The following is a 16,927-nucleotide window of genomic DNA, read 5'->3' as shown; positions in this document are numbered from 1 at the left end:
GGCATTATAAACTTGTAATTTGCATAGAGAATCGCTGGATTTTATGCTGTGATATTCTACCTGAGTTACTCCTTGGATATGTCTCGATATCAAGGTCTCACAAGCTTTTATTTACTCGCCAAAACAAAGAGAAAAGGAAAGTAAATAAATACCAGCCAACATAATTTTTATGGGTTTGTTTAGGGCACATCTAGATGTGCCCTAGTTATTGCACATCTAAGTGGCTCAATCAAACTAGGAAGGAAAAGAAAAAAGAGGAAAGAAAATATTTGCACAAATCTCCGTGTAAAATCAAGGACATGGGACTTAGATGTGCAATACTTAGGGCACATCTAGATGTGCTTTAGCAAAACTGAATTTCTATTCACTTCTTTAGATGGTTATATCCACTTTCAACTAACAGCACACATCATTCAAACCGGAAACTATCTTGCCTCGTATAACAGTTTAGTTCTACAAACTTGGATTTCGTACAAAAAATATGAGCTATTCCGAGACTGGGATATAAGTTATTGTCAGCAAGCACACTAAGTTACAATAACTAGGTTACACTAAGTTACAGACGACAGATGAACGTTCCTTTTTTCCCCCCACAAAAATTTCACATGCACTTGTTTACTGTCCTCCACATCCATGTATGACAATATCTATATCAATCTACTGAAGCCAACAGATATGATGTTTCACCAAGTTACAAACATCATGATCATATGACACCATGATCAGATTCTATTTCTCAACCTCCTCTATTGCTATGTCAACTTTGCTGGGCGTTTTGGGGAGGGGGATACAGCTCCCATAACGCAACCGTGGTGTCCGCCGAGCATGAGGCCAGCAATTTGCAGTCATGTGAGAAAGCCACCGCAGCACACTACCAGCAAAAAGAAGAAGCATGTAGGTTAAACTACATGTCAAGCGGAAATTGACCAAGTTTTATGTAAGGAGAAAACTGAGCCGATTAACAATCTCATGACCCATATTCCAATTGAAGTAAACAAGAGAACTGAAAAGGACATTGTTGAATTGTGGGACTAATCGAGGGAGGACAGATGCAAAAAGAAAATGTGGAGAGCAACTAGATGAAAGAAGCTGCATACCGTAGCGCTGTGATACTTTAGAATCGCTAGAGCATTTCCTTTATTATAGTTATACACTCGAATCCTGCAAATGATGCAAAACACCTGAAAGATTACACAAATGCAACAATTGCAAACTCAGGTAAACAACTAGAAGCATGCTTCTCAGGTGGACATCACCTACTCCTTGTCCAACTTTGCTTAAGTCCTCTTCTGCGCACATAATGCTACCTATTTTCTGTTCTCCACCTATCCTACTGTCATCTTTTCTCTGTCATGCACTTCTGCTCTATTTTTCTTAGCTGTTTTGCCCTCTCAAGAGGGCACACAACTATCTGACCTCTGAAAACCTAATCAGCCAGCACTAAATCAGTTTGGTAATCAGCGATGACTAATAGGCTAAGCATATTTTTACATCCTGGTGATACTTCTGATACTACGATATCAGGGTGATACTAGCTTCGTGGGTGATACTAGCTTCATGGGTGATACTACGATATCAGGGTGAAACTAGCTTCGTGGGTGATGCTACGATATAAGGGTGAAACTAGCTTTGTGGGTGATACTATGATGTCAGCTTCATGGGTGATACTACAATTTCCAGGTAGAATCGGGCGGGAGCACTCCAAATCCACGGTGTCGACAGATCTGCCATGGAATATAGGCAGGTAAAAGAAAAGATAGGCTGGTCCATGTCATAGCCATGGAGGTAGGCCTAGGCGTAGTATGCGGATATGGGTGCTGCATTCCCACACCTGCATCCACTCTACCCGATGGGTACAGACTCTTCCCGTTTGAGAGTTGACCTTGTCTCCAAAAATCTGCATGAATCGGTCAAGATCAAGAACACACAGTAGTAGAAGAAGAGGGCACAAGAACACAGCTGGTTCCTCCCAACCTCAACTTGGCCTCTTCACAGCCACCAGCACCAACGTGCCTGTGGATCCAGAGTCCCTCAACTACATAACATGCTGTAACCCAGGATATTCGGTATGTAACCCCCTAATATAAACCTATGTAACCCTGTTAGTGTATTAAGTGTATTTTAGTTCTAGATACATCCATTTTTATCCATTTCTCCGACAAGTATTTCCGGACGGAGGGAGTATTTGGTATGCCAATTGTTGGTAAGTCCACAAAATTGGATACCAATTGGTTTTTGCCCGTCTCTAAAATGGTTGCCAACTTTTGGTACCTTTTGGTTTTGTCAAATGTTGGCTTGCCAAATATTGGAAGTGCCAAATGTTGGCATCAAATCAACATTTGGCCTGTCAAATGCCTCTACGTAAATCATTATGGAAACTATATAACCCATGGCCTGTCATCGCTGGAGAGTGGCGGGAGAGAAATTTACAACTAAGACCCATTTCGGCCGATGTAAGATTCATCGACGAATCTTATAAACATATATTCAAATCTTACGGCGGCTTTCATTTATCTTCAAGGATCTCATGATATATGACTTGACCATGGTAGCACATATTTCATCAAGTCATTCTCTGACATCATAACCAAATTTCATGTATTTTTTTGTAGGTTCAATAATTTATTGTATCTCATGCATGTCTTTCTAATTTGTGACATGGCTTGCATGTGTAATGTAGTATCACCCAGGTTTTTAGTATCACACGCAAAACGCAGTATCATCCGGAAATCATAGTATCACCCTGATATCATGTAGTATCACTCACGAAGCTAGTATCACCAGGATGTAAAAATTACGCTTAGCCTCTGGCTCCATCCCGTTCCACTCAAAACTTGCCCGATCCCTGTGGCAGTGGCCAGATAGGGGTTGTGATCGTCTAGTCCACCATTTGAAACCATGAGACATCCGTTTAATTAATTTACTTTAGATCGCATTCATATTTAGTCTACCAATAAAAGTACTATATTCAAATCAGATGCAGTTATTGACTCAGGCAATCTGATCTACCAAGCCACTAAAAAGGTTATATTAGCATCCCTGGTCAGCAGTTGTCACACCTGGCCACTTGGCATGTGTGACCTGGCAACCCTGCGGGTGGGACCCTTCCCGGCGTGTGCGTGTGTGGGTCGCGTGAGTATTTAGCTGGCCACCTGTGGCTGGTGTGGGTATGTGATGTGACCAGTTCAACTCTCACCTAATCTTCCCTCTGCAAGAAAGTTCATCTTCCTCCCCAAGTCTCGCTCACCCACCTCTCTCGATCCCCTCTCTCTCTGGTTCGTTATAGTTGGTAATCAGAGCCAAAATCGCCCCAAAATTTTTTCTCCCACCGCGCTGGTTGCAGATCTGTAACATCCACCGCGCCGGTGTGTGCTGCTCCGGCAAGCTCACCCGAAATCCGTCACGGGGTTCGATCTCCTCCAAGCAAGGCGACGGCACCCTCCAAAGCTTCGGCGGCGACGCGTCAGCTGCTGGCCGCCATGGACGAGGGCAACAGCAACATCACCAAGATGCTCAAGTCCCTCCTCGCCAAGATGGACGAGCAGAAGGCGGTCCACGACAAGCAGATCGAGATTCAGGCCGCCTTCAACGCTCAGATCTCGCAGGACGTGCGCGGCCTCGCCAGACAGATCGATCTGACGCAGGCCGACGTCGACGCGACTCGCAAGACGATGGAAGGCTCGGCATCGCCGTCGGGGTCGGTCACCACCGTGCTGCACCAACCCGCCGCTCCGCAACAACCCCCACCACCACCCCCGCCGCCTCCACACTCGCCGCGCGTGGCCACCGAACAGGGCCGCCAGGCGACCGCCCACGCACGTCTCGGGGACCATCGACCCCCGTTGATTCCGGTGCCTCCACAGGGCGGATTCGCTGCTCCTGCTGCCGCTCCCTCCCCAACAGCGGGCCATTACGGCAACGACTACCACAAGCCACCGAAGCACGACTTCCCTTGATTCGATGGCTCCGCTCCGTACCTGTGGCTGGATCGCTGCCTGGCGTACTTCGAACTCTACAAGGTCGCACCACACAATTGGGTGGCCACCGCGGCGCTGTACATCGAAGGCCAAGCAGCGCACTGGCTGCAGGCATTTCATCAAACACATCACGGCATCACCTGGGAAGTATTCACGTCCGCCGTGCTCGAGGAGTTCGGTGCCGACGAGTTCGAGGTGGTCATGCACAAGCTGCTGCAACTCCGTCAGACGGCCACAGTCGCCGAGTACCGCGCGGCGTTCGACGAGCAAATGTACCACCTGCTCGCGCTCGATCCGTCCGTCAACACCAAGTTCTTCGTCACCCAGTTCGTCCTGGGCTTGAAGGACGAGCTACGCGCCCTGGTTCGTCTGCAGGCGCCCTCGAGCATCACCAGGGCGTCGGTGTTGGCGCGCATTCAAGAGGAGGAACTGGGCACGACGCGCGCGCGCCCACGCATCACACCAACGGGGGGACCCCCACCGGCGGCGGCGCCACAACAACCACGGGCGGCCGCGCCCAACCGCGCCCCCACGGACGACTACGCGCGCGAGCGGCAACTGCGCGACTATCGCCGCACCAATAATTTGTGTTTCAAGTGCGGCGACCGCTACTCGCGGGAGCACTGGTGCGCTCAGCCCGCCCAGCTGCTCACCATCAGCATCGGGGATCACGGCGAGGTGCTCTCCGACGACACCATCCACGCTCTGCAACTTCTCGACGACCCTGGACCGGTCGCGCAGCCGCCCGCTCCTGCTGGGGACGCTCCCGAGTGCTGCCTCCTCTCATCGGACGCTCTGGACGGCACGGACTCAGCGACCACGATCCGCCTGCGCGCACTGGTGGGCAACCAGGTCATGCTGCTTCTCCTGGATTCGGGCAGCTCGCATAGCTTCGTCAACAAGCCTTTCGTCGATCGTCTCGGGCTGAAGACAGAAGAAATGCCGCGCGTGGACGTGCGCGTCGCCAACGGTGACCGTCTTTCCTGCAACCGCATCGTCCCCGAGCTCAAGTGGTGGATGCAAGGGCACACGTTCGCCACTCCGATGCGCGAACTGGACATTGGCGCCTACGACGGCATCCTTGGCATGGACTGGCTCGCCCAGCACAGTCCCATGACCTGCCACTGGTAGGACAAATGGGTCAAGTTCACCCACGAAGACGAAGAGGTCACGCTCCGGGGCGTGCCCACGAAGGCGTCCACCACCCTCAAGGCGATCAAACCAGACGAGCTGCGCAAGATGATCACGGGCAACGGCGTGTGGGCGATGGCCATGGTGGACACTTGCGGCCGCGCACCACCACCGCGGCGTAAGTGCGCCAGTCAGACGCCGCTCGCTGATCTGTTGGAGGAGTTCGCCGATGTGTTCGCGGCGCCGCAAGGGCTTCCCCCACACCGGCAGTACAATCACGCCGTCACACTGGTTGAGGGCGCGGTCTCCACAAACACGCGTCCGTACCGCTACTCACCGCTCCAGAAGGACGAGATCGAGCGTCAGGTCAAGGAAATGCTCGACGCCGGCCTGATCACGCACAGCGTGAGCCCGTACGCCGCGCCGGTGCTGCTGGTCAAGAAGAAGGACGGCACCTGGCGGTTCTGCGTCGACTATCGCCGCCTTAATGACGCGACCATCAAAAACAAGTTCCCCCTGCCCATCATCGACGAGTTACTCGATGAGCTCGCTGGTGCCGCGGTCTTCTCCAAACTGGACTTGCGCGCCGGCTACCATCAGATCAGGATGCGCGAGGAGGACGAGCACAAGACGGCGTTCAAGACGCACCACGGACATTTCCAGTTCAGAGTCATGCCGTTCGGCCTCACGAACGCGCCAGCCACGTTCCAGTGCCTAATGAACACTATATTTGGTAAGTACGTGCACAAGTTTGTGATCATCTTTCTGGATGACATTCTTGTCTTCAGCGAAACCATGGCGGAGCACCTGCGCATCGTCTTTGAGCTCCTTCGCGCACACCAACTCTACATCAAGGAGTCCAAGTGCACGTTCGCCGCGGATCACATCGACTACCTCGGCCACGTGATCTCCAAGGAGGGTGTGGCCACAGACAAGGAGAAAACGAACGCGATGGAGCAATGGCCGACGCCGGCGAACGCCACCGAGCTGCGCGGGTTTTTGGGCCTCACCGGCTACTACAGAAAATTCATGCCACACTACGGCATCATCGCCAAGCCGCTGACACAGCTGCTCACCAAGAAAGGCTTCACCTGGACGGAGCAAGCTCAAGCGGCCTTCGGGCAGCTCAAGACGTTTCATGCCTCGCTCAACTGCACCCCCTTCAAGGCGCTCTATGGGCGGGAGGCCAATCTGGGAGCGATGCCGGCCTGGCCAGCGGACGAACACGCCGGCGACGACATGGACTGGGCGGCGCACACAAAGCACATCCGCGCCCAGCTGGAACGCGCTTAGCGCCGGTTCAAGAAGCAGGCAGATCGCAACCGCACCGAGCGCCAGTTTCAGGTCGGCGAGCAAGTGCTTCTGAAGCTGCAACCCTACGCGCAGCGCTCGGTCATCAACCGGCCCTGCGCCAAGCTCGCCTTCAAGTTCTTCGGCCCGTACACCGTCCTCGAGAAGATCGGCCTCATGGCGTACAAGCTCTCCCTGCCGCCCGCGAGCAGGTGCATCCGGTCTTCCACATATCCCAGCTCAAGCCATTCACGCCGGACTAAACGCCGGTGTACGCAGAGCTGCCGCGCGTGCCGGACCTCTCCGTGTCGATGGCGGCACCAACGCAGCTACTGGAACGGCGCATGATGAAGCGCGGGCATGCTGTCATCGTGCAAGTCAAGGTGCAGTGGGGCGAAGGAGCGTCAGCCGCCATGACATGGGAGGACTACGAGGTTCTCCGGCAACGGTTTCCGGCGGCAGCCATTTGAGAGGACTCAGAGCCAAGCTCCCAGGAGGAAGCTCAGTCTTAAGGGGGAGAGAATGTCACACCTGGCCACTTGGCATGTGTGACCTGGCAACCCTGCGGGTGGGACCCTTCCCGGCGTGTGCGTGTGTGGGTCACGTGAGTATTTAGCTGGCCACCTGTGGCTGGTGTGGGTATGTGATGTGACCAGTTCAACTCTCACCTAATCTTCCCTTTGCAAGAAAGTTCATCTTCCTCCCCAAGTCTCGCTCACCCCCCTCTCTCTGGTTCGTTACAGCAGTAAAAGCTAAGAATGGGGAAACAAACCTGTGATCCCAACCAGCAGTTGCTGCAATCTTGTTGTCTGGCCGAATCGCTGTACCCGCTACACCGGGTCTCTCAATTTCTATTTCATTCCTGAGAGAAAACGTGCCCTGTAATCAAGACAACTACATTTCAGTTATGAATTTCAAAAGTATTGATTTCTAAATTGAAATTGTAAGCACTCAAGTGCAGGTGATGCTTGTGATGAAACGGATGCAAAAATCACACAAGTAGTTGACATGTCAAGCTATTGAATCTGAATTAATATGAAGCAGATCATAAAGAGATGCTCGATTTCCCTAGTGTGTAAACTAGTTAGCACTACATATATGAATTATCACATGGACATATTGCTCCAAATCTGGGGTAATATCCAAGTATGAAAAGCTGATAAACTGACATCTCAACACAACTGTCAATTTGGACACGCAAACACTGATCAATCTTCTGAAAAGAGGATATAGTACATAATACCGCACCATCAATTTTTACATATACTTGATGAATGCAAAGTCCTTAACTGATAGTGCCTTGCCCACTACTACTTTCCACAGTAAGCACATCTCAGTTCTTACATGTCTCGAGTGTTATTACTAATTGTTAGAAGCACTTTCTGGATGTATGATTGTGTCAGGATATACTTGAGAATATCACTAAAACTGTACTGAGAGTGACATAACGTAGAACTTAAGGTGAAAACTCGGTTTGTAGGGTACTACTCACAGCATGCATTTTCATGAAAAGGAGCTTACATAGCAGGAAACAGAACATAGAATGATTGATGTCAAACCTTCTGATGATCAAGGGCAAACATGGCTATTTTATTATCAGCACCTCCTGAGATCCCACCGGTGCATAAACCGTCAATAGCAATGGATAAAGCTGCACACCTGCATCTTATTAGATCATACTTTGTTTCATTCCAACAAAGGAAGATAAAGATAACTACTCTTCAAAATGGCAGGTTACACAATTGAGTTAAAACTGGGTGTAGCATGGGACCTGATTCCGAATGATACTTCACTGAAGATAAGGGTGACCCAGGCTTTCGTACATCCCACCAAAGAGTGCTTCCATCTTCATAACTGGTGGCCGTAAAAGCGATGTTTATCAATAAAATGAACACGCACATTTTCAATCTAGACCCTAGAATTGGTATTTTAACCTTGAACTGTTGAATCAGTTTAATTCACCCCCTTTAGCCCTATCTCGTTGAAAACTTATGAACTTTTTAAAAGGCCGGAAATAGTCAAAACTCAATATGAAAAAGAGGATTCAATACTCCACAGATGACATGTAGCTAAACTTTTTAATAGTCAATATGAAATCCTCAATTTCCTATAAAGTTTTTTCCTGATAGTGACAAACTGAAAATGAATCAATAGTCAATCTGACAAAAAAGCCATTCGCCAAATTTCCTAAAGTGTTCCGAAGTCACCCAAAAAAGTGATTTTATTATTTAAAAAATCCTGATTTCTATGTTTTTTATTAAGTGTAGAAGTGATGACACGTGTCATCTCTGTCAACATAAAACAGTTTGGGATAGGGCCAAGGGGTAAAATAAACTGATTCAAGAGTTCAAAGATAGAAACAACTGGTTTCAGAGTTCAAGGTTGAATGTCAGCGCTGAACACATGCAAGGAAATTGGGTCAAACAAAAAGGACTGAGAAAATCTTTTTCATTCTGAAAGTTATTGACATCACTTTAACCTGCCCCAGAAACAGAATCTGGGATATTTTATCATATCAAGTACTAGAGATCAATTTCCCATATTTAGATAGCAACTGTTGAAGATGAGATTATATTGAGATATCACCATTGTTTTTAAGGCGTCCTGCCTTGGACGCTTACGCGATAAGGCGCCCTGGCAGCACCTTACAAATATGCCCACCTTAGGCGCTTAGGCGTCGCCTAGGCACTAGAGATGGTGGTGCTCGCCTTAGGTCGCCTTACCGCCTTAAAAAAAATGGATATCACTACAGCTCATAATGTGACTAGCCAAAAACTCATGCCATAATACTAAATTCTTGAACTCTTGAAACATACTCACTTCAATTAATGGATTTTATTTTGTAAGATAAAGTTGCTTTGTTGTTTCACAACACAATCAATTCAATTGTGCAAGTGTCATATACTCATACTTGTAATCTTTACATGTGAGCTAATCAAATGAATATGCATCAACAATATCATTTGACTATGTGCTGCACATACCCCATGGAATACACACAACAATATTTATGGCACATTGTGAAGCAGGAACAAATTGGCATGCTGCATATAGTCATTTGTCCACCTCACAGAACATCATGACACTTGCAACAAGAATTTGATCAAGTGTAACTTCTGCCATAGGGGGGAGATGAATTATCTTACATCATTCTCTCAAATTTGTGAGTGGAAAGATGATTCATGTGCAATATAACCAGGCTAAAGCATTCAAATACAGTTTCCATGCTACATGATAGTTACTATCCAGATAAAACATTAGATATATTCAGCTTATGCCATTTTTTTATTATGTGTGATCATTGCTTGACACTTAGAGCCAAGACTCCCAAACAAAGGACAGAGGCCAGAGGATAAAAAGAGAGCATGGGTCCTGGACACCGATAGAAGGACCAGATTCACATTGAAACCATTTGCCAGAATTGACCTAAGAGCGAGCTCAGTTGTTTTTTAACTGAAAATAGCTTAATAGTTTTTGTTCAGATACTACACTAGGTCATGGCACATGATAAATATGTTGAAATATTAGATACAAACATATTGGGCTTGTTAAAATGTTGATCTGGGTACCTTGATAAAATATTAACATAGCCTCCAGATTCACACGGGATGAAAGCTTGCACGGCCATGCATAGACCTACGGACAACAGAATTACAGTTTTCAAGGATTACTAACAAGCATAAATAGTGAAGACAAACAAATGGCACCAAACGATAAAAATGGAGTTTTATGACTGTCCTGCAGATGCAGATTATTATTCTAATTCAATATAGTTGTAAACAAAGTCAATAACAAGAAAACTACAACAGCACAGGAAACAGAAATAAACAAGATGCCAGAGAGTTTCATGGCATGGAAGAAGGATTGATCCTACATCACATATATACATCCTTGCTGCTGGATGGTGAAAGAGGTCAGTCAAATTGCAAGGCTGGATATGTGTTTATAACTTCCTTCAACGGAAACCGAACAATGAATCAACGGACCATGTAGGTGGAGCAGCTGGATGGTCATACAGGCTTATATTAAGTCAATAAAGCCCAGACGAACAATTCTCAAACCGAACAATTCTGGATTTTTGGTAGACAAAAAATTAAAACAACAAAAAAGGTGGAGGCTACTCTGATATCAAGTTTAAATACTTCACGGTTCTACTACGCAGAAGTTACCACCGGATACACATACTACGTACAATCCACCTTGGTATTTTGTTGAACAACAAAAAACAAACAACTATAGCTGGAGTGCTGAAGAGTGAGGACAAACCTTTTTGCTTGGTAGGGTGACCTGTCATATTAGCACTGCATCTTTTGGGCAAACACATTATCTTCTTTGAATTTTTAATGTCCCAAAGTTCAACCTGTAGATTTTGTTATGAAGTTACAACAAGAAAGCAGTGAGAACAATAAAAGTCTACTCTTATAAAAAACAGAGTTGGTGATGATGGTGTGCCTGCCATCCTGCAATATAGGCCGTCCGATTTATATCTGACGGATAGGAAGGAAACTATGGCAATTTTGCAAAAAGATACCCACACCCCTCTCCACATTTGCAAATAAGGCCTTCCCTCGTTCATCCTTTTCTCCCACAAGATAAACTACTCATACAAATGCATCTTGATGTTCCGTGCAACGCACGGGCATCTTGCTAGTAACAACATAAACACAAAGCTCAGCCAGGCTTGCTTAATTGCATTATATTAAGTCAATAATTTATATATAGATCATTAAGTTAGAAAAAAGATAGCATAGTTTGAAACTAACCTCAAACGATTCTTGACCAGCGATTGTCAATATATTTTGTCCATCCAAGGAACTGCCTAGCAAATACATAAGAAAGTCAATGCAGAAATAGGTTCCTTTCTAAATAAGAAGTTATCAGACACCACCATGTTACAGTGTGGTCTTCTAAATGATGTCAGATTTGGAAATCAACAAAGTGTTATATTATGCCATTTGCTTTGCAGTCTTTCCTCTACATAAATAAAAAATAATGCTATGTATTTGTCCATTATCGAAAAGTTTACACTTCCATAATAAGTGAATAGTTAGTAAATTCATGTAGGATTTAGAGGTTATCATTGCTTTTAAAATGTGAAAGGATTCAGAAATGGTCGCACATTACCTTGTTCGTATTCTTGTGTTCCTTCTGCAGGATTTAAACCATCTGATCCTGTATTATCTTCAATAGGTACTCTTTGTGGCTCAGTGCCACTATTTGAGCCACTCAAGTTGGTTTGTGTGCCATGTGCAGAACATGGAACCTTAACCAGTGACATCTTACAGAAATGGTATGTACTTGTTTTAATTGTAAATATAGGCCTCCTGCAAGGGCACAAATAATGGATTTATAAATTCCACAGAAACGCATAGAACAAGGATGGGCCACAAAGCCTGCTAAAAAGTATGTATCCTTCCAGATTTCCACATGAACACTGTACGTATTATCTTATCTCCTAAAATGCTTCACAAGTGTCCACACATCTAGGCCAATCATAGTTGAGTCAAGATATATTTATAGGAAAAAGAGAACTCTTGGTTCTAAAGGTCACCTGGTTAGAAGTTCTTCAAACGGTTGCCACTACAGTTTATGGATGAGGGCCATTGTTACACATTTGGACTTAAAAGTATCATATTACAACAACATAACATCCCTCAAAAAAGAGTAAAGCACCATAAGGGTTGTGCCTTCCCTACAAGCTATAGTCAGGACGAAATACTGTCAGATAACATGAATAACTTATGACATGGTACTCAGAACGATATCCAGATTTTGCTCATTGCTAACTGCTATCGTGGGTGCTTGAACTGAGTTTGACCATAAAATTGATAGCACAACTGATAATCTGACCTTGGCAGAATAACACGATATTGTAATCGTAAATATTTCTTTTCAATTCTCCATGGGATGTGTGATTTGAAATATTATGTGCATGTGTATTTCCTTGCATTTAAGTAAGCATGAGCCTATTCCTGGGTCCTGACTAATGATGCACCAGCTTATGTTTGATGTTAAGTTGTAGCATGTGAAGAAAATCATACCTTGAGAGCCCAGCTTCTTCAATCGCCCAGCCTTTGCACAAACCATCCCTGCCCTGGCTGTGTCAAAATCGAATGCACATATATTTATGAAAATTCAATAAAAACCATTTCGGTGGAAAGAAGCATGCTCAAAATAAGCCTCAAAGGAAATCTCTACCACACACATTCCACAACACAATAATGTTGTAGAAGTTAAAAAGCACTTGTAATTTCCCCAAAGTCCTGTTCAGCAACTGTAATTCAGTACTGAAATGCTACAGCAGTTCAGCAACAGTGTTCCAAATATAGCTCTGACATGGTTATACTTATACTAGTTATGGTCTTGTCTAGCAACAAGGTGACACTGCATCCTAGGCTAAGCTAAGTTTCAGAAATACAGTAACCAGCATTCCTGACAGATTTCACCACAATTCACTCACGTAATGACCGCGTTCCCAAGCCCGGAGCCAGCGGCGATGGAATACACCCCAGCCGCGCCACCGTGAGCCCTGCAGAAGGAAGGACACGCCATCACTCAACCTCCCTAAACCGAACCACACCCACCGCTGCAGTCTGCAGAAGCGCGCGCGGGCTTACCAGATGGAGGAGACGGTGCGGTGGCTCGCCGTGTCCCAGACCCTGAGCTCCCCGTCGGCCGCGCTGGTGGAGCAAAACCAGAGACCAAGCGTCAGCGCACAGCAGAGTCACGCTCAGCAGGGCTCATCGTAAGCGGCTGATGCCGTGGGGCGAACAGAGAGGGGTTCAGGAGGGAGTACCCGGAGAAGAGGAGCGGGAGGTCGGGATGGAAGCAGGCGTCGCTGACGGCAGCGCGGTGGCCCCGCAGCACCGCCACGGGGTCCGGCGACGGGCGGCGGCGCGGCCTCTCCCGGTCGCTGGCCATGTCGCCCGGCGAAAGTGCGAGACAGGCAGAAGACGAGGTCGTTTGTGCGCAGCGGTCGACGCCTCAGGCCCAAATGCCACATAGCCCACCCGAGAGGGCCAGGCCCGCCCGAACCAGCACAGCAGAGCCCAAACCAGACCCGCCTCCACGAAGAGAAAACCCAGAGCGCCACGTCACCGATCCGCGGCTCTCGCGCGCTGGGCCAACCAGAGGCGAGCACACGGATCGTGTGCTTTCTCGGGGCGGATCGGAGCCGTCGACCGGATCGGCATCCCGAAGCCTTTTCCCAAACGGTAACCGGGTACCAGCCACGGCCCCACGCGTCCGCGCACCCGCTCCGCCTACAAATATCCCCCGCCAACTGTCCTCAATCCTACTATTCGCCTTTCCGCACCCACTTCGGTCGCCTTCCGATTCGAACCTACCCCAAATCCGCAGCAGTCGACAGGAGGCGAAGCCACCGCGATGGCCCGTACCAAGCAGACCGCCCGCAAGTCCACCGGCGGCAAGGCGCCCCGCAAGCAGCTCGCCACCAAGGTCCGTCTCCTCTCCCTTCTGCCTCCCCTGTTTCGATCTGTACATCCTTGTTGATTTGAATGAATTTGCGTGGCCGGCTTTGACTGACGCTCGGATTTGAATCGTTGTGTGTTTTCAGGCGGCGAGGAAGTCGGCGCCGACCACCGGCGGAGTGAAGAAGCCCCACCGCTACAGGCCCGGGACCGTCGCCCTCCGGGAGATCCGCAAGTACCAGAAGAGCACGGAGCTGTTGATCCGCAAGCTGCCGTTCCAGCGCCTGGTCCGCGAGATCGCGCAGGACTTCAAGACCGACCTCCGCTTCCAGTCCCACGCCGTGCTGGCCCTCCAGGAGGCGGCCGAGGCGTACCTCGTCGGGCTGTTCGAGGACACCAACCTGTGCGCCATCCACGCCAAGCGCGTCACCATCATGCCCAAGGACATCCAGCTCGCCCGCCGCATCCGTGGGGAGAGGGCCTAAGCCGTCCTCCCCGTCAACGCCGTTAGTGGATCGGAAGTGGAATGTGTTGCTTCCGGTTGTTGTTTGTTCCTAATTGCCGTGCTAGGTCTTCTTTTGTGTAGAAGAAATATGGTTGTTGGAGTAAGACGAACTTGATATGTGATGATGTTCCTTCTGGTTTGTGATGAAGCAAACGTATGTTTATGATGAAGACCTCAGAACCATTGTTGTTGGCAGCATCACTGCTGTCGTCGTGTGTGATTGGTTGCTGCTTTCCTGAGTTGTTTTCATTTCGGTTGTGCTGTTCGGACAGGGATCAGGTGACATGCACCTTTGCATGTCACCTTGCGGCATAAATTCATATTTAAACATTGTAAAAAAATTTGAAAAAAATCATGCATGTTCGTAGCACATATTAAGATAATCCCTCAAAAATTCAGATCAAAATTCGAAACATACATCAAGAAGCAAAAAAGAGAAATCTGTTATGGATAGTTGCAAATGGTTCTCTATACTATTCACATATGAGTTTCTCTTTTTTCCTTCTTGGTGTATGTTTTGAATTTTGATCTGAATTTTTTAGGGATTATCTTAATATGTGTTATGAACATGCATGATCTTTTTCAGATTTTTTTACAATGTTTAAATATGAATTTGGGCCGCAAGTCAAATGATGACATGTAAAGGTGCATGTCACCTGATCCCTGCTCCCTGCATGTCACCGTGACTTGCGGCCTAAATTCATATTGGTTGCCGTATGGGCTACGTGTTCTGTCGTCGGTGGCGAAGCGGACGCAACCGTCTGTTCATGGTGAGGTCGACACGTTGGTGATGTTTGTGGACGGGTTTTTTTTCTGGTCGACCTACCGAGTCACGGACGGCAGCATCGTGGTCGCTGCCACGGAGTTTGAATTTTCCTTGCTACTGATAACATTTGAAGAAAATATTCGTGGTCGCTGGTGAGCTGTCCCTACCATGGAGTATGTTGAGAAGATTGTGGCACGTGCAACACGGTATGACCAACTTCGTGTGAAGGCTGTGCTGTCGGCAGCTGGAGAAGTTATGCCGTGTGATTTTAAAAATGGCTCCACTGTTATCTCTTTTCGTCTTGTCAAAAATATACAGATCGGCTTGTTGAAATCGTGTATAATACCGACTCATGGATAGTTCGTTTTGATACTTCAGTATAAAGAACAATTTTGCTAAAGCACATTTAAGTCTTATGTTATTGATCAGATGTGCTATTGCACATCTAACCTATGTCATTGATCTTATGTGTTATAAGTATTGCACATCCCTATGTCATTGATCTTATGTGTTATAAGTATTGCACATGTAAGTCCTATGTCATTGATCTTATCTTTAGATTGGTGTAGATATTTTATTTTTCATTTTTCTCTTTCTTTCTATGCTTAATTAATTCATTTAGATGTGCAATAACTAAAGCATATTTAGATGTGCTCTAGACTAGACCTGGCCATGGGCTGCCCGGCCCAAAAAAGCCCGGCCCGGCCCGGCCCGACGCTGCTCCCGGGCCGGGCTCGGGCCTAGATTTTGGGGCCGGGCCTGGGCCCGTCATTTTTGCAGTTTTCTGAACCGGCCTGGCCCAAGGCCCGGCGGACTTTTGCATGTTCGGGCCGGGCTTGGGCCCAAAAACTAGGCCCGATGGCCGGGCCGGGCCGGGCTCAAGCCCAGGTTTTTGGCTTGGGCTTGGCTAGGCCCGGCCCGAGGTTTGGCCAGGTATACTCTAGACACACCCTATAAAGAATCATGCACGTAGATTTTATCTTTCAGAAAATAATTAGATCTATTTTGAAGCCGCCAACGTGCCACACGAAGAATTGTCTTTAGAAAGTATTTTTCACAAATTTATTATTGTACATACTAATGACCAAATGCAAGTCAATTACTCAATCCAGTTCTTGACTTGCATTTGATCATTAGTATGTACAATATTATTAGGGTTGAGTATCAACATTTGGGTTGATATAAAAAATCAATATTATTAGGTGCGTCATGAGTTTAATTTTTTAATTATATAACTTTAGGTTTTTTTTGCAGGTGATAACTTCAGTTTTGTTATATGTTGATATTTTATATATAACTATATGAGTTTAACTTCGGACAAATTTTATATCCGAAGTAAAAAAGAACCAGAGGGAGTAATAATCTAGGGTGCGTGCAACGGAAAGAAGTTGATATAGAACTCAATGCATTTGAATCTATTCACATTCAAATTTGTAGCAAATATTTTCGAGGTGTTGTATATAACATGGATGCATGTTGTAAAGAAAATTGTTTTCTTAATATTTTGTATTTTACCAGAAGATTTGGAGATACTACTAAACTTTTACCTAGTGTGATAAAGAAATGAAAGAACCAAAAACGACCACTCTTCATTTGATCATAGTGGGTTTCCCTCACAAAAATAATTTGGTCGTAGTTGGTGAATGCTTGCCTCTTAATTTTTTTTAACACAAACGCAAAAGCTCATACATACGCACGTACATTCACCCCCTATAACGCATGCACACTCTACCCCATGAGCACCTCAAGAAACTGAGCCGACACTTTATCTTGAGAGAGGTGAAGTCGCCACAGACGCATGCGTAGTCAACGGAAGTGTTTCCTCCCA

The 16,927-nt window shown here is 46.9% G+C and overlaps 2 protein-coding genes and 1 pseudogene across 2 annotated transcripts; 2 read left to right on the top strand and 1 right to left on the bottom strand.

Annotated features, from left to right (window-relative positions):
- Positions 1–412: 412 nt before the first annotated feature.
- EMB2757 (Transducin/WD40 repeat-like superfamily protein) lies at positions 413–13,404 on the bottom strand. The gene is given in 14 exon segments (XM_087535651.1): positions 413–783; positions 785–871; positions 1,098–1,161; positions 7,171–7,277; positions 7,958–8,049; positions 8,170–8,252; positions 9,968–10,034; positions 10,665–10,758; positions 11,162–11,217; positions 11,523–11,722; positions 12,440–12,496; positions 12,859–12,927; positions 13,016–13,078; positions 13,195–13,404. Coding segments are annotated over 14 exon segments (1,218 nt in total). The 5' UTR covers positions 13,320–13,404; the 3' UTR covers positions 413–729.
- Positions 3,997–6,401, top strand: LOC147957535 (uncharacterized; annotated as a pseudogene).
- Positions 13,405–13,653: 249 nt separating the features above from the next.
- On the top strand, positions 13,654–14,503 carry LOC125528057 (histone H3.3). The gene is made up of 2 exons (XM_048692572.2): positions 13,654–13,856; positions 13,975–14,503. Exons 1-2 carry the CDS (start codon positions 13,785–13,787, stop codon positions 14,311–14,313), a joined length of 411 nt encoding a protein of 136 aa, XP_048548529.2. The 5' UTR covers positions 13,654–13,784; the 3' UTR covers positions 14,314–14,503.
- The last annotated feature ends 2,424 nt before the right edge of the window (positions 14,504–16,927 follow it).

The sequence above is a fragment of the Triticum urartu genome, chromosome 7A (assembly GCF_056163025.1).
Source record: "Triticum urartu cultivar PI428250 chromosome 7A, HENAU_Tu73, whole genome shotgun sequence".
In the NCBI taxonomy this organism is placed as follows: domain Eukaryota; kingdom Viridiplantae; phylum Streptophyta; class Magnoliopsida; order Poales; family Poaceae; genus Triticum; species Triticum urartu.
This window is presented reverse-complemented; position numbering and strand designations above follow the sequence as displayed.